A 17,317-nucleotide genomic window follows, 5' to 3' on the forward strand; every position below is an offset into this window, starting at 1 on the left:
CTTCATATTTTCCAGTGTCTCCAGAAATGCGGAATGGGGGTCCTGGGTCATGGTGGGTAGTCTGTAGCAAGGTACAATTTGAATTGCAGTTTTGCCCATTGTTAGTTGCACATGGATGATCTCTGAGGCATTGTGCTGCGCCATTAACCTGGAGGTGTGGGTATCCTTGATGAATATGGATACACCCCCGCCTTTTGTGTTTCGGTCCCGGTTCTTTGGCCGAAAAATATTGTATGAGTTATAGCCTGGTAGTGCTGGGGTGCTCTTCGGAGCCTTAAACCAGGTTTCTGTTACTGCACAGATATCGATGTTCTCCATACTGAGGAGTGCCTCGAGTGCATGCATGTTGAGGTTTAGACTTCTGGCGTTGATAGTATTACCCTTAGTTTTTGGTTACTTGTGCAATTTACAGTGGTGGGTTTGTCTTTTGAGCCTTGCCTAAAAAAGGCACTATGGGGGCGGCAAAAGCCTTGGCCAGTATTTGAAAGCCTAAGGGTGACAGGTGCAAGCCATCTCTTGTGAAGCAACGTGGCTTGTCAAGCATGTCATCCCAGGCGGACAGATACTGGATCCCCCTTTGAATGACACCAGAAACTTAGCCAATTGTTGAAATTGATCATTTTTTCTTTATACTGTGGCATCATTCTTGGTGAGGGCAGGATGCTACTCAGGGTCAGGGTCATACCGGCCTGGGCTACGTGATCAGACAGCTCTTCCATGTCTCTTTTCATGTAGGCCAGGGAGGTATGTCTCAGGTCATTCAAACCAGCATGGACAATGACAGAGTCATATTTGTACTTGTTCTGGAGCGACCTGAGGGCTTGTGTTATGTGGCAGATCCTGGTGCCCTACAGGCAGCTAACTGTAACCTTCTCCTTGTCCAGCCTAGTTAGTGGGACATCAGTGTGCCTGACTATAGTTAGCTAGAGTCGCCTATTACTAGTGTGTTGGGTATATTATTTTGCCTTAAGGGCTGCGATTGTGTGGCACATTATGTGAAATATATGTTTCATGGTTTGTGATGGGGTGTGGAGGTTGCTTGGGTGTCTGCTTTTGAGGTCTCTGTTGCTTTTGCAGATTCTTATTTAGAGCCTCCGAGTATGTTTTCGTGTATTTGTGTGTTATTTGCCGATGTTGGTTTAGTAGGTCTGTGTGAGACTGGTGGCATGTTGCAAGTATTTTCCTTCTCCTCTTGACTGTCAGTTCCAGTCTTGGGTTGAGAGAGAGCTTTGCCTCCAGTTTGGCTGTATAATTGCATCTCTCGCATATATTAGTGTTTGGTGGTAGGAGAAGAGGGTTGTCTGTGTACATGAGGCAGTTGTAACATTGCCTCAAAATGCCTAGATTCACCAGTTGGACTGGAGAGTACACCTGAACCTGCCCTTTGGACATGCCTGAATAGTAAAGTGAGCTGTTTTAGTGATTGGCTGGTAGGGACGAATAGAGAACCTTGTCCTTCGGGACAGTATGGGGGGGGGTCTAGTGCTAGGGTTAATTAGTGCTTGCTATGAGTTTTGAGCAAGTGCTGGGCTGTGAAATGAATGGTTTGAGTGCTTAAGTTGAAAGTTTGTCTAGTTCCAAGGGAAAAATTGAAGAGTAGACTTCATGGAGCTGGGAATAGTTTAACCCTAGCTAACTGGCACTCCCCGGCGTGCAAAACCACGCAAATGTGTTTTTTTATAGCGGGAAAATGAAAGAGATGGAAATTAGCCCAAAATGGCCAATAACCTACTAACTTCTTGGTTGAAACCACTCCTCCAGGGACAGATAGGCTGCTCAAAGCTCCCATCTCTCACAGGTGAACAGAGAAGCTTCCTTCTATCTAAGTAAGGTATGGGCAACACAGAAACTAGTAACACAGCCCTGAATTCAGCAATAACCTGAAAACTGGACTATACTCGTTCAGAAAGGCAGGAAACAAGTATATATTTTTTTGTTTGTTTTTTCAGAAAATAAAGCAGATACAATAAAAAACCCACTTTAAATGCACAGAAATGGCTATCGCACTTTAGTGTGTAGCCTACAACAGTTAAACAGATTATTTAAACACAAAAATGACTTAGTTCAAGTGCAGGCAGTAAATAAGTACAATATGTAGCAGAAACAAGCTTTTTAAAATCACAGAAACGCTAAAAAATTGGCATTTTAGGCGGAATTAGTTAAATACAACAAGAAAATGCAGAAAAATGATACTTGATCACTCCGAATTCTCTTTTTTGTCTCTCTGCTGCTGTAGAACTCTGCAGGACACCTGACAGGCACTTGATGAGCTGAATACAAGCGCAAAAAAAGTGCAAATGCGGTTTTTAATAGCAGGGAAATGAAAGAGATAGAAATTAGCCCAAAATGGCCAATAAACTACTAACTTCTGGGCTACAGCAAACAAGGCGCACACATTTCAAAAAGAAACAGTTCAATAAGCTGGCACAATAAGCCTTTAAACAGAAATTCCTAGCTCAGAAGGGCAGAATCTAGCCTCTCTTCCCACAAGAGTGCAGACCACAACCCTTCTTAATGTAAAATAACTGGCCTGAAATCCAAATTCTTAAACCAGAACTAATGCGCTTTTAGAATAACAAACACTGAGCCTTCAATCAGCAATTCCCAACTTAGAAGGATGTAAGTTACCTGTCCTGCCACAACAATGCAGTCTACAAAACCTCCTCATTTACACTTCAGTGAGTATCTATACCCTATATAAAAATCCTCTTAAGCAAACTAAAAATCTGCTCTGCCAATAATCTACCCCGTGAATTCCTTAAAAACACAGCACGTAGTATGTGTAACCCCATATCCATACTCATAAATAGATCCATACAGGAAAACTGTCCCCCCAAAGTCTGGAAAAAAATCACATATCATTCCCTCCATATAGGCAGCACTTCTACAGACATCAGTAATTTCAGAGCACTATATAACCTATCTCCCCGCTCTAAAATCTTAGAAAAATGTGTCCAGAAATAACTGCTACAATACGTCAACGAAGAAAAACATCTAACTAAAACCCAGCATGGATTTTGACCCTCCCATAGCATAAATATAGCTTTCACATGTACAGTGAACAAAGTCAGAGATAGCAGTCGACTTGTTTCTACGATATTCCTTGACCTGTCAAAGACCTTTGATATGGTCAGACATACTAAATTACTAGAGCAAATGTCAGCCTTAGGTCTAACACCAAACACCCTAAACTGGTTCAAGAGTTATCTCACTGATAGATTCCAGTCAGTAAAATGGCAATCAGTACTCTCACCTTTTCTCCCTGTCACCACTGGCGTCCCACAAGGATCAGTCCTTTGTCCTGTCCTATTTAATATCCTTACAGATACTCTTCACACTTGCACACAACATGCTTCTCTTGTACAGTACGCTGATGACTCAACAACCATACACACCTCAACCAAATTGCACAAGAATCACTCACTGCCACTGAAAAATGGTTTCTAAATCCCCTACTCCAGCTTAACCCAAAGAAAACCAAGCTTTTACTTTTCTATCTGAATTTCTGTCTCTTGGAAAAACACAACTTTAAAAATTACTCCTTCAGTAGTACCACTAAAGAAGTGGTAACCAGTACAAAACTGCTAGGCATGACCATTGATGACAACCTTAAATTTGATTTGCACATATAAAATGCCATTAAAATACACACCAATCTGTTCAAAAAGATTTGTTCTATAGTAGACACAATTGTAAATAGTTATTAGTTTATTATTTTTCTTTTAGATATGTATATTTGTTTATAATACTTCTGTTATATTAATGTTTTGTTAAAAATTTCAATATAAAAATTAAAAAAAAAAATGCACCAAAAACTTGGCTTGCTCTACAAAGCTAGAACCTTCCTTTCCTCCACATCCAGATGCACCCTTGGAAATAGTTATATTCTGCCTTCTCTTCTTTATGGACATCCCCCCACACACCCTTCTTCACTAATCTTTAAATCTCACTTACCCAAAAACTTGAAAATGTTACAGTAAAATAGCCAGATTTGCATCAAATTCTTACTGCCATACTCCCCACTGCAATGTATTGAAAACACTTAACTGACTAGCATTACCCAACTACCTAAATATATTCAGCTAATCACCATGCATGAAATCATTCATCACCCAGCCACTTGCCCAGCCTTAAATCCTATACTACAAAAACACTCCCCTAAACAGCCCCTGTAATCAAGTAAACAAGTTCAGCTCGCTGTTTATAAACCAACTAAATCAGTAGGGCAGTCTTAGTGTACTCACACCATCTGTAAGAACAGACACACCCCTCAAATCCTTCACACACACTCTCTTAAAAACTATCTAAAACATACATGGCTCTGCTCTTGTTCTACACCTGGTTAATCAAATAACGCCTGCATTTTTAACGTTAACAGCATTACCCACCATCTTGCTATTATATTTTATACGATTGATCATTTCTAGCCTCTTTTACATACACCTTACACTACTATCACTATACAGTCCCCTAACATTTCTTTCCCCCTTTTGCTTCTTACCTATCCACACCCTACACTTTACTAATAAACATGCACGTTTCTATCTCCTGCTTTCCCTCTCTTGTAATCCCTCTCCTTTCTCAGCCCAGTACTGTAAGATATGTATACTAAGTACGTTATAATAAACAAAAATGATTTAACTATCAAGCAGAATCATACTGATCTGAATCATATAACTGTAAAGACCACATGTCTCATGTATATAGTCTCCGTAGTAATACCTAATGTCTGTAATTAATGTGCAAGTGTGTTTCAGCTAATATATGGAGAAATTATGTGCTATCCATTATTGTATATTCTTTCTTGCATGTAAAAACATTCACTGTTGCTCTGTAGTAAGCTAATGTAACATGCTAATTGTCTCTGGAGCTTTTCTCCCTGGGCCTTCGCTGAAAATGGGCACCCACAGTGTTGGACTTTCCTGTAAACAAATGTCAAATAATAAATAAACAAGTAAAGGATGCGTTCCAGGAATACTGGACTAGTCCAGGAGGTTAGGAGAATGGGCACTGGGGCTTGAGGCAGGTAGGATGAGGTCCGAGGAAACCAAAAAAAAAAAAGCTGGTGCATTGCCCTGGACATACATATAGTTTTCTGATCTGTACATATCGTAGCACTAGCTCTTTGGCTGTTGACTTAGAAATGGCTTTTTGTAGTGGTAGTGGTATTGCTTCTGGCAACATTGAAGCAGAGTTAGTTATTACCAGTATGTATTGGTAGCTGTTACTGGACTTTTCAAGTTCCATGGCTGATTGCTTGACTGGGACTTCATTAATGGACATAGGTGTCAGCAGACTTCTAAAACAAATATGTGTTGCAGTCTTTTGATATTCTGGGCATGCTATATAGAATTTTTCAGTACCTTTCATTACACCAAGCTAATGGAATCTTGCTAAAATAAATTCTAACTTTAGTTTTGTCTCTTAAAGTCCACCCATCTCCCAGAATTTGACTTTGTGCCAGTTGCAACATAGATGTTCTAAAATGTTTTTGAACTAACAGTTATATTTATTCTTTGTCTTTATTTACTCGGTGTATCATTTAGCCTAAATAATGAGTATGGGATGAGTCCACCATGCCCATCTGTCTCTCCTACTCTGACTTTATTTTCTGTGGTCCTTCATAATGTATTGTCTTTCTATTGTTCTTTCTTAAAATGTTCATTACTTGTATGCAGATCTGCCAACCCAGGAGCACTTTTGACAGTACATTGTCATGAACAAGAGGTTATACCCTCTTCACCTTAGAATACATTTTTGAGTCTTCTTGTTCCTTCATGTACAAAAATCATGTCACAGATTTTCTTCTGCTTTTAGTTTTGGCAGTTCCTTAAAACTTATCTCAGCAACTTGTGTATGTTTTAAATATCAGGTGCTGGGAGTCCTTTTCTTGACTTGCCTTCTGTTTAGATGCTGACATTTTCTGGGTGTTTGTAGGTAACTACACATTTGTAGTTATAAACTTAGTTTGCTCAGTTTTAAACAAAGCTTCCTTAGGTAGCAGTACAATTTAGCACAGCCAAGTTCTCATTACTTTTAGTTATTCTGAAAAAAAGCATGTACATATATTATGCTGCAGTGCGCTTTTGAATTTCAATCATTTTGCTTTGCTTTCTACTTCTGGTTCTGCCTAATTTTAAAACATCTTCTGAGCTCCTACCATTTTATTGTTTCTTAATGTCTGGTTATGAAATTTAATAAATTGTGTTTCAGGAAGGCACACTATTCATAGCAAGCACTTTTTTCCAGTTTATGGTCCAAATAGTCTGTACCTTACAAGTCCACGTAAACATTAAGTGCCTGTACTGCTAACTACGAAGACAAAGTCTTGGCCCTATCAGCCTGAGCCCAGTTCTGTGTAGCAAATCTCTCAAAAGTGAAGAGATATGTGAGGCTGTCCTGGCTGAGTTTCTGTATTGGTGGTGTGAGTTTTGGAAAAGCCGGCACAAATGTTTGTTCCTGGAGGCAGACTAAATGTTTATTGGTAATCTCACTCTTCAAAGTTATCATAGACTGGATCATGACCATGCTGTCCTTTACTACACCTTCCATGTAATTCTCCTTTTTCATAAACCAGAGAGTGAAAGTTCATGCATGAAAGTAAATCACTCCTCATGTGGTTAAATCGATAACAAATATAGGTGTACTTGCAGAGTGAAGGGCAGGAATTCAAAGGTATTGCGATTTGGTATAACAACCAAATTATTCCCACCAAAAAAAAAAAATGGTGTAGCATGTAATGCACACACTGAAAACAGAACTTCAAGTTTTGTGCACTTTTGTTACAGTGAAGCATAAAGGTGAATGAAAATAATTTTAATTCTGTTCCAGAAGAAATCTGTTAAACAAAAACAAAGTCTAACAGTTCTGATTTCTTATCCAGCAAAATTTCCAAGTAATTTCAGGCAAACTTCAGGTAATCCTCCAAACAGACTCTTTGGTGTGTTGTGTTGCTCTGTCTGTCTCTTTGTGTCTCTAAGAGAGGCAAATATCTATTCTAGTCAGCTTTCTGGATGATAACCATCAGGAGTCCCTGTTCTTGGCCTTACAACTCTCTTTTCATTTAGAGAGTGGGTATCCCAGACATTTAGCTTCCATCATGCCAAGCTTACTTTACTTAACATTCACCGTTAAGCCTTTAGTTTTGGTGAAACTACCAGTCTTCTGAATGGATGACCACATCATCCAGGTATGCAGCAATGTATCGAGAGTGGGGCTTTACTCAGTCTCTGAAAGGTACATGTAAGGCGGCCAAAAGTAGCAGTGAGTACCGAAATAGACCTTCAGGGGTTATAAAGGCTAAAGTTTCTTTAGCAGAGAGGGGGAGTGGTATGTACAAATACTTTCTTCTCTAGTATTGTCCGCTGTCTGTCCTTTCCTACATTCTCTGTCAACTCATTAGTTTTGGGCATGGGTTAGCTATCAAACTTTAAAGTGTTATTTAGTTTTCTAAAATTGTTACAGGATCTGATACTTCTGTCAGGTTTAAGAACTATCACAGTTGAGCTGTTTCATTCACTCTGTGAGTGTTGATCTTTTGAACTACTCTTACTAATTATGCACCTTTAGTAATTTTCAAGGTTTCAATTTAACTTTTGCTCCAGGTATTCTGTCTTGTTTTATTTGCGTAGCTCTCTCATGCATGTCTAAGAAGCCCCTTTTTGTCTGATAATAAGTTGAAGTATTTCCTGCTCCATCCAAACAATATACTAGCACATAGTTCCAACATTAAGCAGAACGTTCATTTCTAAAAAAAAATGTGTGGGAAAATGCCATGTGCTAGCAATAAAACATTTCTTGTTAAAACATGGCACTCTGAAAAAAATGTGGAAACATTTCCTTAACCTACATGGCACTAGGGCAGCAGTCCCAAGTATGTACTGACATATTTGGTCTTAATTACCTTTTCTATTCAAAGCGAGTTTCCTAAAACATACAGGCATTGTAATAATAATGTATTCCATTCTAATGTAAATGCCAGTGTAATTCTTTCATTACACTGTGCAACATACATCATCCAACATTTGGGCTACCTGTACATAGCTAGCCCATTATGTATTGTGACAGTAGAGTGCTGACCTCTAGTGGCTTTTAATATAAATGCAGTGTTAAAACACATTTACACTCCTTTGTATTTAGAGATTGGTATCTAGAATAATGTTTAGAACAAAAACACTTGTCCATCTACCTATGTAACTGAATAAGCTACTTGAAACTTCAACAAAAGAATCTTTATTCCTGTCACAGGGAGGACATCAGGGAGAGTCTCCTACATCTGCTGGCTAAAGTGATTTTACCTGGACTAATCCTTTGTAGTCAGTTTCACTGCAGAGAAGGCTAGGAAGCACATAGTAGGTTGTGGTTATAATACCATGAGTGCTTTTCCTAGGGTTATTGTGCTGTGTGATGCTCTTAGGTGGCATACCTGTGGCATATACCATACTTTCTGATGATAGAAGGGGTCAGGTGCTAAATGCTCCTTAGATAGTAATAACTTGTCTGGGTTTCTTTTCAGGACATTTAAAAAAATGAAAGAGAAGGGAAAACAACACAGCCTGCTTAAGCAGGTTATTTTATCCTACACTCACAAGCTGCTCTCAGAAACACCTTTCCAAGGTTTAGCCATTTTACAGAAGTCAGACCAGGGATAAATGATCCAAGCAGCTTAAGGAGTTCCTGAAGAAAAAGTTATCCCGATGAGAGAGAACAAACAAGCTGTACAGCACTAAGAACAGAAAATAACATTTACAGCAGTTACTGTTGGGAAAAGCTTCTTTATCCTGTTCCTCTCATCCACACTACTCATTTCAGCTAACCTCAGACAAATGTGTAAGGGAGGTTATAGCACCCAGCTTCAAATGGTTTGTTTATCTACAACCTTTTAAGGGCATCCTTTCTACGGCAAAGGTCCAGATACAAACATGCTGTGTCCTTTTTAATGCAACTGCAGGACAGAAAAGCAACCCAGAAAGTAATCTCTTTAGAAAGAGGAAGGGAGTAATACTCAGGACTGCTTCTGCTTCCAAATGGCTGGACCAGTAGAGGTTGCTCCTTGACTTCTCAAGTTTGAATATATATATATATATATATATATATATATATATGTATATATATATATATATGTATGTGTGTGTGTGTGTGTGTGTGTGTATGTGTGTATATATATATATATATATATATATAAAAAATCATAGCAACAATTTTTTTTTTTTTTTACTCTTTCTGTCTGATCATTGCCCCCTCCACAACCAATCGCATCTTCGCTCATTCAGGATGGGCTTTCATTCATATCACTGTAAGAGGTGGTTTGAAGTTTTCTTCTTTTAGTTTTCTCCTCCTGAACTCAGACACCCAGTGAGTATGTGGGAGGTGCTTGCAATGAGACGCATCAATGCTGATATTGACCATTATCTATAGTATTGCACTTGGTATCACAACTTTTAGGGTTGTCTTCAGCATTGACCATGCAGGTGGTGTCTTTACTTATGGCACTAGTACTTTCGGTGAGTTCCTTCGGTCCTTAGGCTCTGCTCAGCACCCATTCCATCAGGGCAGTTACTCTTGTCACCATGGTTGGCTTTTCAGCCCTCGTGGGTGACACTGTAACTGTCAGGTCCAGAGTCAGTTGGTGAATTGCCCAGTTATCAGGGTCAGTCTGTTGGGGCTAGGCTTGGAGCTGATCTGTTTTGAAGTTTTGGCCTTAGGTAGCTGAAATTATTCCAAAATGAGACATTGACATCATATCCTGCCAACAACCAAGAATATGTTGCATTTACCACTCGCAGTGCTGGTATTGACTACAAGTTCTATTTGAATAAAAGACACTTCTTTGCCTTGAACTTTAGTCATCCACCAGCTTTCAGAACAAGATGGCAGGGGAAGGGTGAGAGAGCCACTATCTCTATACCACTTAATTTATTTTTATTTAGCTTTTTTTCAGCTTGTTTGATTCTAGGAGTGAGTTCCAACAGGCTGGAGATAGTCTAGAGAAGGAACTTTCACAAGTAGTAATTGTGGTGGTGGGCCTAAAAAGAATGTGTGCGTTAGAATTCTGAAGGGAATAGCTGAAGTTTTTAATATGTAATTTGTGAACCAGGGTGGATTGGGGGTGGGGGACAATATCCTTCATTAAGAAGTTTTAAAGTTGAGAGTATTAATGAGCACTGGTGGCCTTGTCAGACTTTGGTAGCCATTTTCCTTGCCAAGTGAATGGCAGTGATGATCATATTTAGTGGAGAGGTAAATGAATCTGTGAATTTGATTTTCAGCTTTCTAACGAAGAGTGGTTTGTGAAGAACCCATAGAAATGATGATCAGACCATATTCAAGCTTAGGTAGAAGAACATTAATGACAGTGGCTTGTCTAGGGACTGCAGTAAGAATATTCAGTAGGATAGCCTTAGTTTGAGCTAAAACTTTGTGAATTTGGGTTTCTTCATATTTGTGATAGGAAAGAAAATAGTCAAAGCTGAGTTCCTATATATCTTTATGAAGTGACAAAGGGTAATGGGGAAACTGTTGGACTTGTAATGGTGAGTTCCTGAATTGACTTTAACTTTTGTTATAATCATTAAGGATATTTTTTAATATTGATTATAATGATAGCTATATGAAGCCAGTTCTGAGTAATTTTAAAGTCAGTTTGAAGTTCATTCTGTAGGCCAGAAGGAATCTTATCACCTTTAACTTGGACAGTATCATCAGCGTAGAAGGGCAGTTGATGTGCAGAAAATCCCAAGAAAGATCATTAAGGAAGAGAGAAAAAGAGAAGTGATCCCAGAACTGAGCCTTGCCGAAAGCCTTTGTGTGATGTGACCAAGATATTGGTGTTATTTGGTCCTATTAGAATGACGGTGCTATTGGAAAGAATTTGTAGGCCACTGAAGGACATCGTTAGAGAATCCTGTTTGACTGAATTTGTGGAGTAGGAGTGGATGATCAACTGTTTTGAAGGCTTTACTAATATCCAGGAAGATAGGCTCCAGATATTTTGCCATGCTCCATGGTGGAATAGATCCAATCTGTAACAGCATATGGCTGTAGTAATGCTGTAATTGAGACTGAAGCTATGCTCTCGTTGAGTGAGAATATTATAGGTGATAATTGATTCAAAAATTTGATTATAGGTGATTTTTGTAAGAGTTTTAGTGAGAGTACAGAGATTATAAATAGGGCAATAGCCGATATATTTGAAAAGAGAGGAGGTTTTTAGTAAGGGAATAATAAATGCATGCTTGAAGCTTTTAAAGCTTTTGGGGATGTATGCCAGTGATGAGGGTAAGGTTGAAGATGACAACAAGGAGTTTGTGTAGTAAATTGCTGCTAAGCCTAAAGAAATCTGAATGCAGTGAGTGAAAGGAAGGATTATAGGCACGACCTCAAAACAGCATGTTTGAGAACTATAGAACAGATGTGCAACCAAGTCAGATATGGAAATAAGGTGCATAAGGAAAGCTGGTGGTGGAATGCAGAAGTTCAGAAAGTCATCAGAAGAAAGGAGTGCAGAAAAAGTGGGAGATAGAAAAGACAGAACGGGCTGAAAAGAAATACTGGTTGGCTAACAACAAGGCTATCAGAAGAGTTGCAGTAGCAAAGAAAAAGGCATCAGAGACAGCTTCTGTAAAGTGACTCAGTAAATGGCACAAAGAAACAATGTCAGGTTGCAAGGCAAAGACAGAAAGATAAAGAAGATAGTCATACACCCTTCCTAAGAGATGCCAGCAACCTTCTTAGCAGCCCACAGGACATCAAAGGCAGATGGAAGAAGTTCTTCCAGCAGCTTCTGAATGAAGAAAACCCCACAGAAGATGCATTGCCCCAGACGCATTTTACAATGAAAGAGAGGAGCCCACCCTACAAGGAGGTAAGAACAACATTAAAGAAAATGAAGTCAGGGAAAGCAGCAGGCTCTGATGAGGGCACGGCAGATATGATCAAGATGTTGGATGGGTTAGGGGCGAAATGGCACTTGAGGGTACTCATAGTAGTATAGAGGGAAAGGCACATCACAGATGACTGGAAAGTAAGCATACTAGTCCCAGTGTAAGAGCGAAGATGACATACACAACTGTGGGTAGTATAGAGGTGTCAAACACTGCATGAAAGTTCTGGAGAAGATGACTGATAAAGAAATACACATAGTAGTATTAAGATAGATGGGAAATAAGCTGCACAACCATCCCAGTGTTTGCAGTGAGAGAGTTGAGAAGAAGTTGGATGAGGAAAGGGTCCAACTGGGCATTCATAGACTTGGAGAGAAAGCATGTGAAAAGGTCCCAAGAAAGCTGATTTGGGCAGTCCCTAAAGCATTGGTAGAATTAATGCAGTTTATGTACAAAGACCCAATGACAAAAGTAGGAACAGTGTTCAGACTCAGAGGAGCTCCCAGTTAGAGTGGTTGTGCATCAGAGTTCAGCTCTGAGGCCACTGCTATTCATATTAGTGATGGACTACATTAGCAAACTGGAACGGAACTTCAGCAAAGGATAGGGGAATGGAATGCAAAACTGAAGGGGCACAATGAAATGGAGTACAGAAAAGACATTTGCAATGTCAGAAAATGGGGGAAATCAAAATAAGCTGATAATTGAGGTAGAAGGGAAAATAGTGGAACAAATTATTATCTTCAGATATCTGGGAGGGGTGGATGAAGAAAAGGGAAGTCTGAATGAAAAGGTGAAAGCTAGAACTAGAGGGGCTACATCCAAGTGGCACAGTGTATCGGGGTAGTATATGACACAAGAATGCCAAAGAAGCTGAAACATTAAGTTGTATAAAACAGTGGTGAGACCAGTACTGCTGTACGATACAGAAACTTGAGCAGTGAAAGCAGAGTAGATAAGGAAGCTAGAGGTGATGGAGATGAAGTGCCTGAAGTAAGATGCCACTGTGGGACAGATTAAGAAATAAGGACATCAGAGCAGAAGTGTAAGTTGCTTCAATTGCAGAGAAGGTCAAAGAGAACAGATTGTTGTGGTTCAAGCATGTGCTGGAAAGCAGAAGACAATCTGTTGAAGAAGACTTCAGACAGACCGGAAGAAGGTAAGATGAAATGAGGGTGCCTAGTAAAGAGATGTATGGATTGTGCGAGAGAAGACCTGTGACAGTCATGACTGACTGTTGAAGAAGGTAGGAGAGCACCACTGAGTTGAGAGATAGTGACAGTTGAAGTATCACCGTGACTCCATGTAGAAAATGGAGGGAAAAGGGGATTGATGAATACTGAGTGGAAGCATGACTGAGAATGGCTGGTCAGGCACATTAATGTGTGTTAGAGTGTTTGTGAGTAAAAGATAGTTTGCTGTTTAGTGCCTGTAATTGCTAATCTTCCACACATGCAACTTGGTAACTTCAGTTTCATAACAGTGATGCACAACTCCATCATATTCACATATACAGTCATCTTGCAATAACAAGAATAATTCAATCAGATAAAAAATGTAGAAGTTTTATACAGTCCCAAATTCTCAAATATTTTTTAAGCCATATATGCCACTTTTGATGGAACTAACATAAACATTCATTATTTGAGATTTCAAGAATGGTCTGGATGGGCATAAGTCATAGGTTTATAGGCATATCTTACAGTCAGAGAAATGTTCAAAGCTCAGCCAGATCACCCAGTATTTGTGGGAGACTGATAATGTCTCCATTACGTAGGTTTTCTGCACATATCCTAGGCAAAACTTTGCAGTCGGCTCTCCAGAGACCGACAATTGTTTTGAAGAGTACTGGGAAAGTATTTTGCCTAATATGTAAGGGGAGCCTATTCCAGAAAAAGGGGAGAGATTTGATTAGGTACTTATTGTTGCATCAACTGGTCTGTTGTTATGGCAGTGGTGTAGGTTTAGTTCATAGCATGAAAGACTAAGTAGAGAATACCCTTTAAGCAGCTAGTATGAAACTGACTAGAGGGATAGGACTTTTAATATGAGTATCTTGGAATTCTAAGACCTGAGATCATTTACTGAGGAAACGTTGAGGTCTGTCATTTGTTTATGTGCTTAGTGAAATACTTGGCAAAATTATGGGCCTAGTAAGGGAGAAATAAAGTAGGACTACAAATTTCGACCATGAGGAGATACCTGAAAGGATAAGTTGCACAATGTAAAATAATTTTCTAATAATAACAGAGACTTGATAGTCAAAGGAGCTTTTATCAACATAGCTACCAAAGTCCCGATGACAGGGTTTTAGATGCAAGTACAATCCGTATGGTAAGTGGTGGTGATGGCTTGATTTACCAAAGGAAACTATGCTATATTTCCTGTAGTAATAGAATGTAAGCAGCAGTTGGCTCTTAATAGTGTGTTATAATTTTTCATGTAACCTCTTAATATTTTTCCCCATGTTTTGCCTGCAGAAATGTTGGCAGCCAGCATAGACTTTATTAATTTGCACTGCTTTATGAAAAAAGTGCAGTGTATTGTCGGTGTGATATTAATGTGTTTTTTGTTATAATACAACACTTAAACCATTTAAGGTATAATTTATGAAGTGTGATAATTCTGCCCCAAAATTTGAAAAAAAGACAACCTTATGATGCACATCTTTGATGTCAGAGGTGTATAACAATTTCTTGCCATCTATGTTTTGAGGACATGACAAGTTGGCTGTGATCAGAAGGTTTTTTACCCTATGTGTGCATGCTGAACCACCCCACCTTGTCTATTTATTTTCTCTCTCTCTCTCTCTCTTTATAGTAGTCTGAATAAGTGGGCTTTGAATGTCCATGCTGTATGAAATTAGCATCAGTCCTTCCAGCCACAAAGTATAGTGATTGTTCATCCTACACAGTATGTAGTATTGCTTCATGTGATAGATGTCATGGTTGTTTATTTTAAACTCCTTGATCATGACTGAAATGGTCCTTGGCTGGTCATTCCACTTGCCCAAACACTGAAAGAAAAACTTAAAAAAAAAGTTAAATAAATCTCATTATCCAGTAAGCTTAGTAGAACAAAACTTTTTTTTTTCTGTGAATTAACATTGCATTTAATAGATTAGATTTGTAAGTATTTGTTGCATTCTTGTGTTTGTGTGTAGGCGTCCACCAGCAAAGCGGACTAACTACATTAAGCATGGTGCACTTGCTCCATTCCTTTGTCCATGGCTTCAGTTAACAGAAGAATGGGAAATGACACATGCAAATAGTAAATTATCTGCTGTTGAGAGTAAGCAACTTGAAGCTGAATTTGTGTGTTCACCCAATCAAGCACCGGAACAAGATAACAAAGCTACCTTTATAAAGTCACCTTCAGGAAATGGAACAGACAGTGTGAATACTGAAATATGTATAGCTGAAACCTCTGCAGCAGAAAAGAAAGTGCAGATTGCACATGATTGCCCCATGACTGGTGCAAGCAAACCCTTGTGTGTCCTCAGGTATGTACAATTCCTTCAACATATCATATGCACTTTCATAGAACCGCTGACCTAAATTTTGTTGAGCATTGTAGGATATGTAGGCTGTGTTCTTGTCTGACTGCTGTAACTGCAAAAGCTGTAGAGTAACAGTACCTTGTTTTGTGTTAATGTAGAACTGAACGATTTTTCCAAAGTGCTACCAGAGAATTCATACTGTTAGAAGGGCATAGCATTTCAATTGCATAACCGTAAGTTTCTCGCTGCTAGTGTGCGAGTGGGAAATTAAAGCATCCACATTCAGTAGTTTATAGTAAACATGTTTCAGTATCTTTTGCTATATATTGTATTGTAAACATTTTTAAATTTGTTGCTTAGGAGCAGAAAAATGCTGAAGTGTTTGTCATCATGGATTTGTGCTTCACGTGGAAAGAAACAAGCGACATGTCGATTACAGAAACAGATGCAACAGGAGTGTACACTTCATGGTATAGCTTCCCTGGTCACTTCCTTTCCCAGATCTCTTGTATGGATCAGAGTTTCTATGCTGAAGAAAGGCAGCCCCGAACTCCATGCCATGATTTGTATCCCATCTACTGATGACTTTCAGAAACTTGATACAGATCAGGCCTATTCTGGTCCTCAAGAATCCAGACATAGAGACCGCATCAAATCAGAAGTGAAGAAGCTAAAAGAAAAAAAGAGAAAGAAAAAGGCCCACATTGAAGTAGCTCAAAATATGGAAGTGGCAACACAATCTGTAAAGCAAGATAGTACTGAACTATTACAGGGGGTGTGGCCTGAGCCTTTACCTAATCTAACCTCCCACTGTTCCAGAATGTTGATAGGGTTTACTACTCATGGAGACTTCTCATTGGCTGCAGGCTCTGGGGATGCTCTGGGATTTGTCAGTTTGACAGGATTGCTACATATGCTTTATGATCAGCCAAAGAATAAGAAGGGTGTTGTATTAGTAAGGAATCCTTCTTCTGTGCAATATAGATTTGCCAAACTTGACATTGAAATCTAATCCAGGTAAAAAAAAATATTGTGTTTTACTGGCCTTATAAATCAGTCTGCCTTCTAGAATAATGTGACAACTTGCTTAATTGCTACAGAAAGAATAAATATTCATATTTGACTGATCTGCATTTGAAATAGCCATTTGAAGATTTAAACTTAAGCCGCATTCTTCAAGACCATCTAAAAGGCCCACTTAGAAGTATGTATTGCTCAGTGTTGTTTCTTGTTACCTGTGGCTGGCTTGCAGCACAAGTAACATGGGTCTATGTCCTACATTTCCTTTCATACCTCAGAAGCATGGTGGATAGTGGTCTCACAGAGTATCTATAGGGGCTGTATGACTTATCCCTCTTTTTAACCACAGAACACTGTTTTGTCTTACAGTGTTAAGGCATGTGCCTCTGTGCCATACTTGATTCATCTTTTATATGTCTTATTGGTTTATCATAAAAAAGATGATTTTTTTGTCAGCTTCCTTTTCTCTTTCTTTGTTCTTTCTTTCTTTCCTCATTTAATCAGTAACTGGCACTGACAAAACACTATTTATCATTAGGTTCTACAAGCTGTTGAGTTTTATTAAATATAACTTCTAAAAGCATCTTCTGTCTCTCACTTTTGTAGTTCATTATCTCCTGCGATGATCATTTTCAGAATATGCTTATTTGTTTCTTATTTAAAGGAAATTGTAATAAATTGTGCCAGACTAATATCCTACTGACTTTCCAGTTATTTTCTTGGTATTTCCTCAGGTGCAAATATTTTCACATCTAACCTGTGAAGGGATCAGATTTGTTTCCCATTGTAGTGATATTGACTACAGTTTCAGACCATATTAAGTGTGCTAAAAACATTAAACCATTTTTAGACAGAATTGACTGCTTTAATCAACAAAACTCTCTTAAATGGAACAGGAGATGATGTTTTTTGCACA

General features: G+C 38.8%; 1 protein-coding gene across 2 annotated transcripts in view; it reads left to right on the plus strand.

The window, feature by feature from the left end:
* The window catches only part of POP1 (POP1 homolog, ribonuclease P/MRP subunit), a 1,346,230-nt gene extending 1,329,135 nt beyond the window's left edge, over nucleotides 1-17,095 (plus strand). The window contains exons 15-17 of one of the 2 annotated variants that reach the window (XM_044065636.1): nucleotides 15,046-15,384; nucleotides 15,540-15,614; nucleotides 15,742-15,828. In XM_044065636.1, the coding sequence (XP_043921571.1) occupies nucleotides 15,046-15,384; nucleotides 15,540-15,612 (412 nt within the window). In that variant the 3' untranslated portion in view covers nucleotides 15,613-15,614; nucleotides 15,742-15,828. Of the gene's footprint in view, nucleotides 1-15,045; nucleotides 15,385-15,539; nucleotides 15,615-15,741 lie in introns of both variants that reach the window. The other variant, XM_044065635.1, reaches the window with a different exon arrangement.
* The last annotated feature ends 222 nt before the right edge of the window (nucleotides 17,096-17,317 follow it).

Source organism: Protopterus annectens, chromosome 3.part0 (genome assembly GCF_019279795.1).
Source record: "Protopterus annectens isolate FY-2018-M chromosome 3.part0, PAN1.0, whole genome shotgun sequence".
Taxonomy (NCBI): domain Eukaryota; kingdom Metazoa; phylum Chordata; order Ceratodontiformes; family Protopteridae; genus Protopterus; species Protopterus annectens.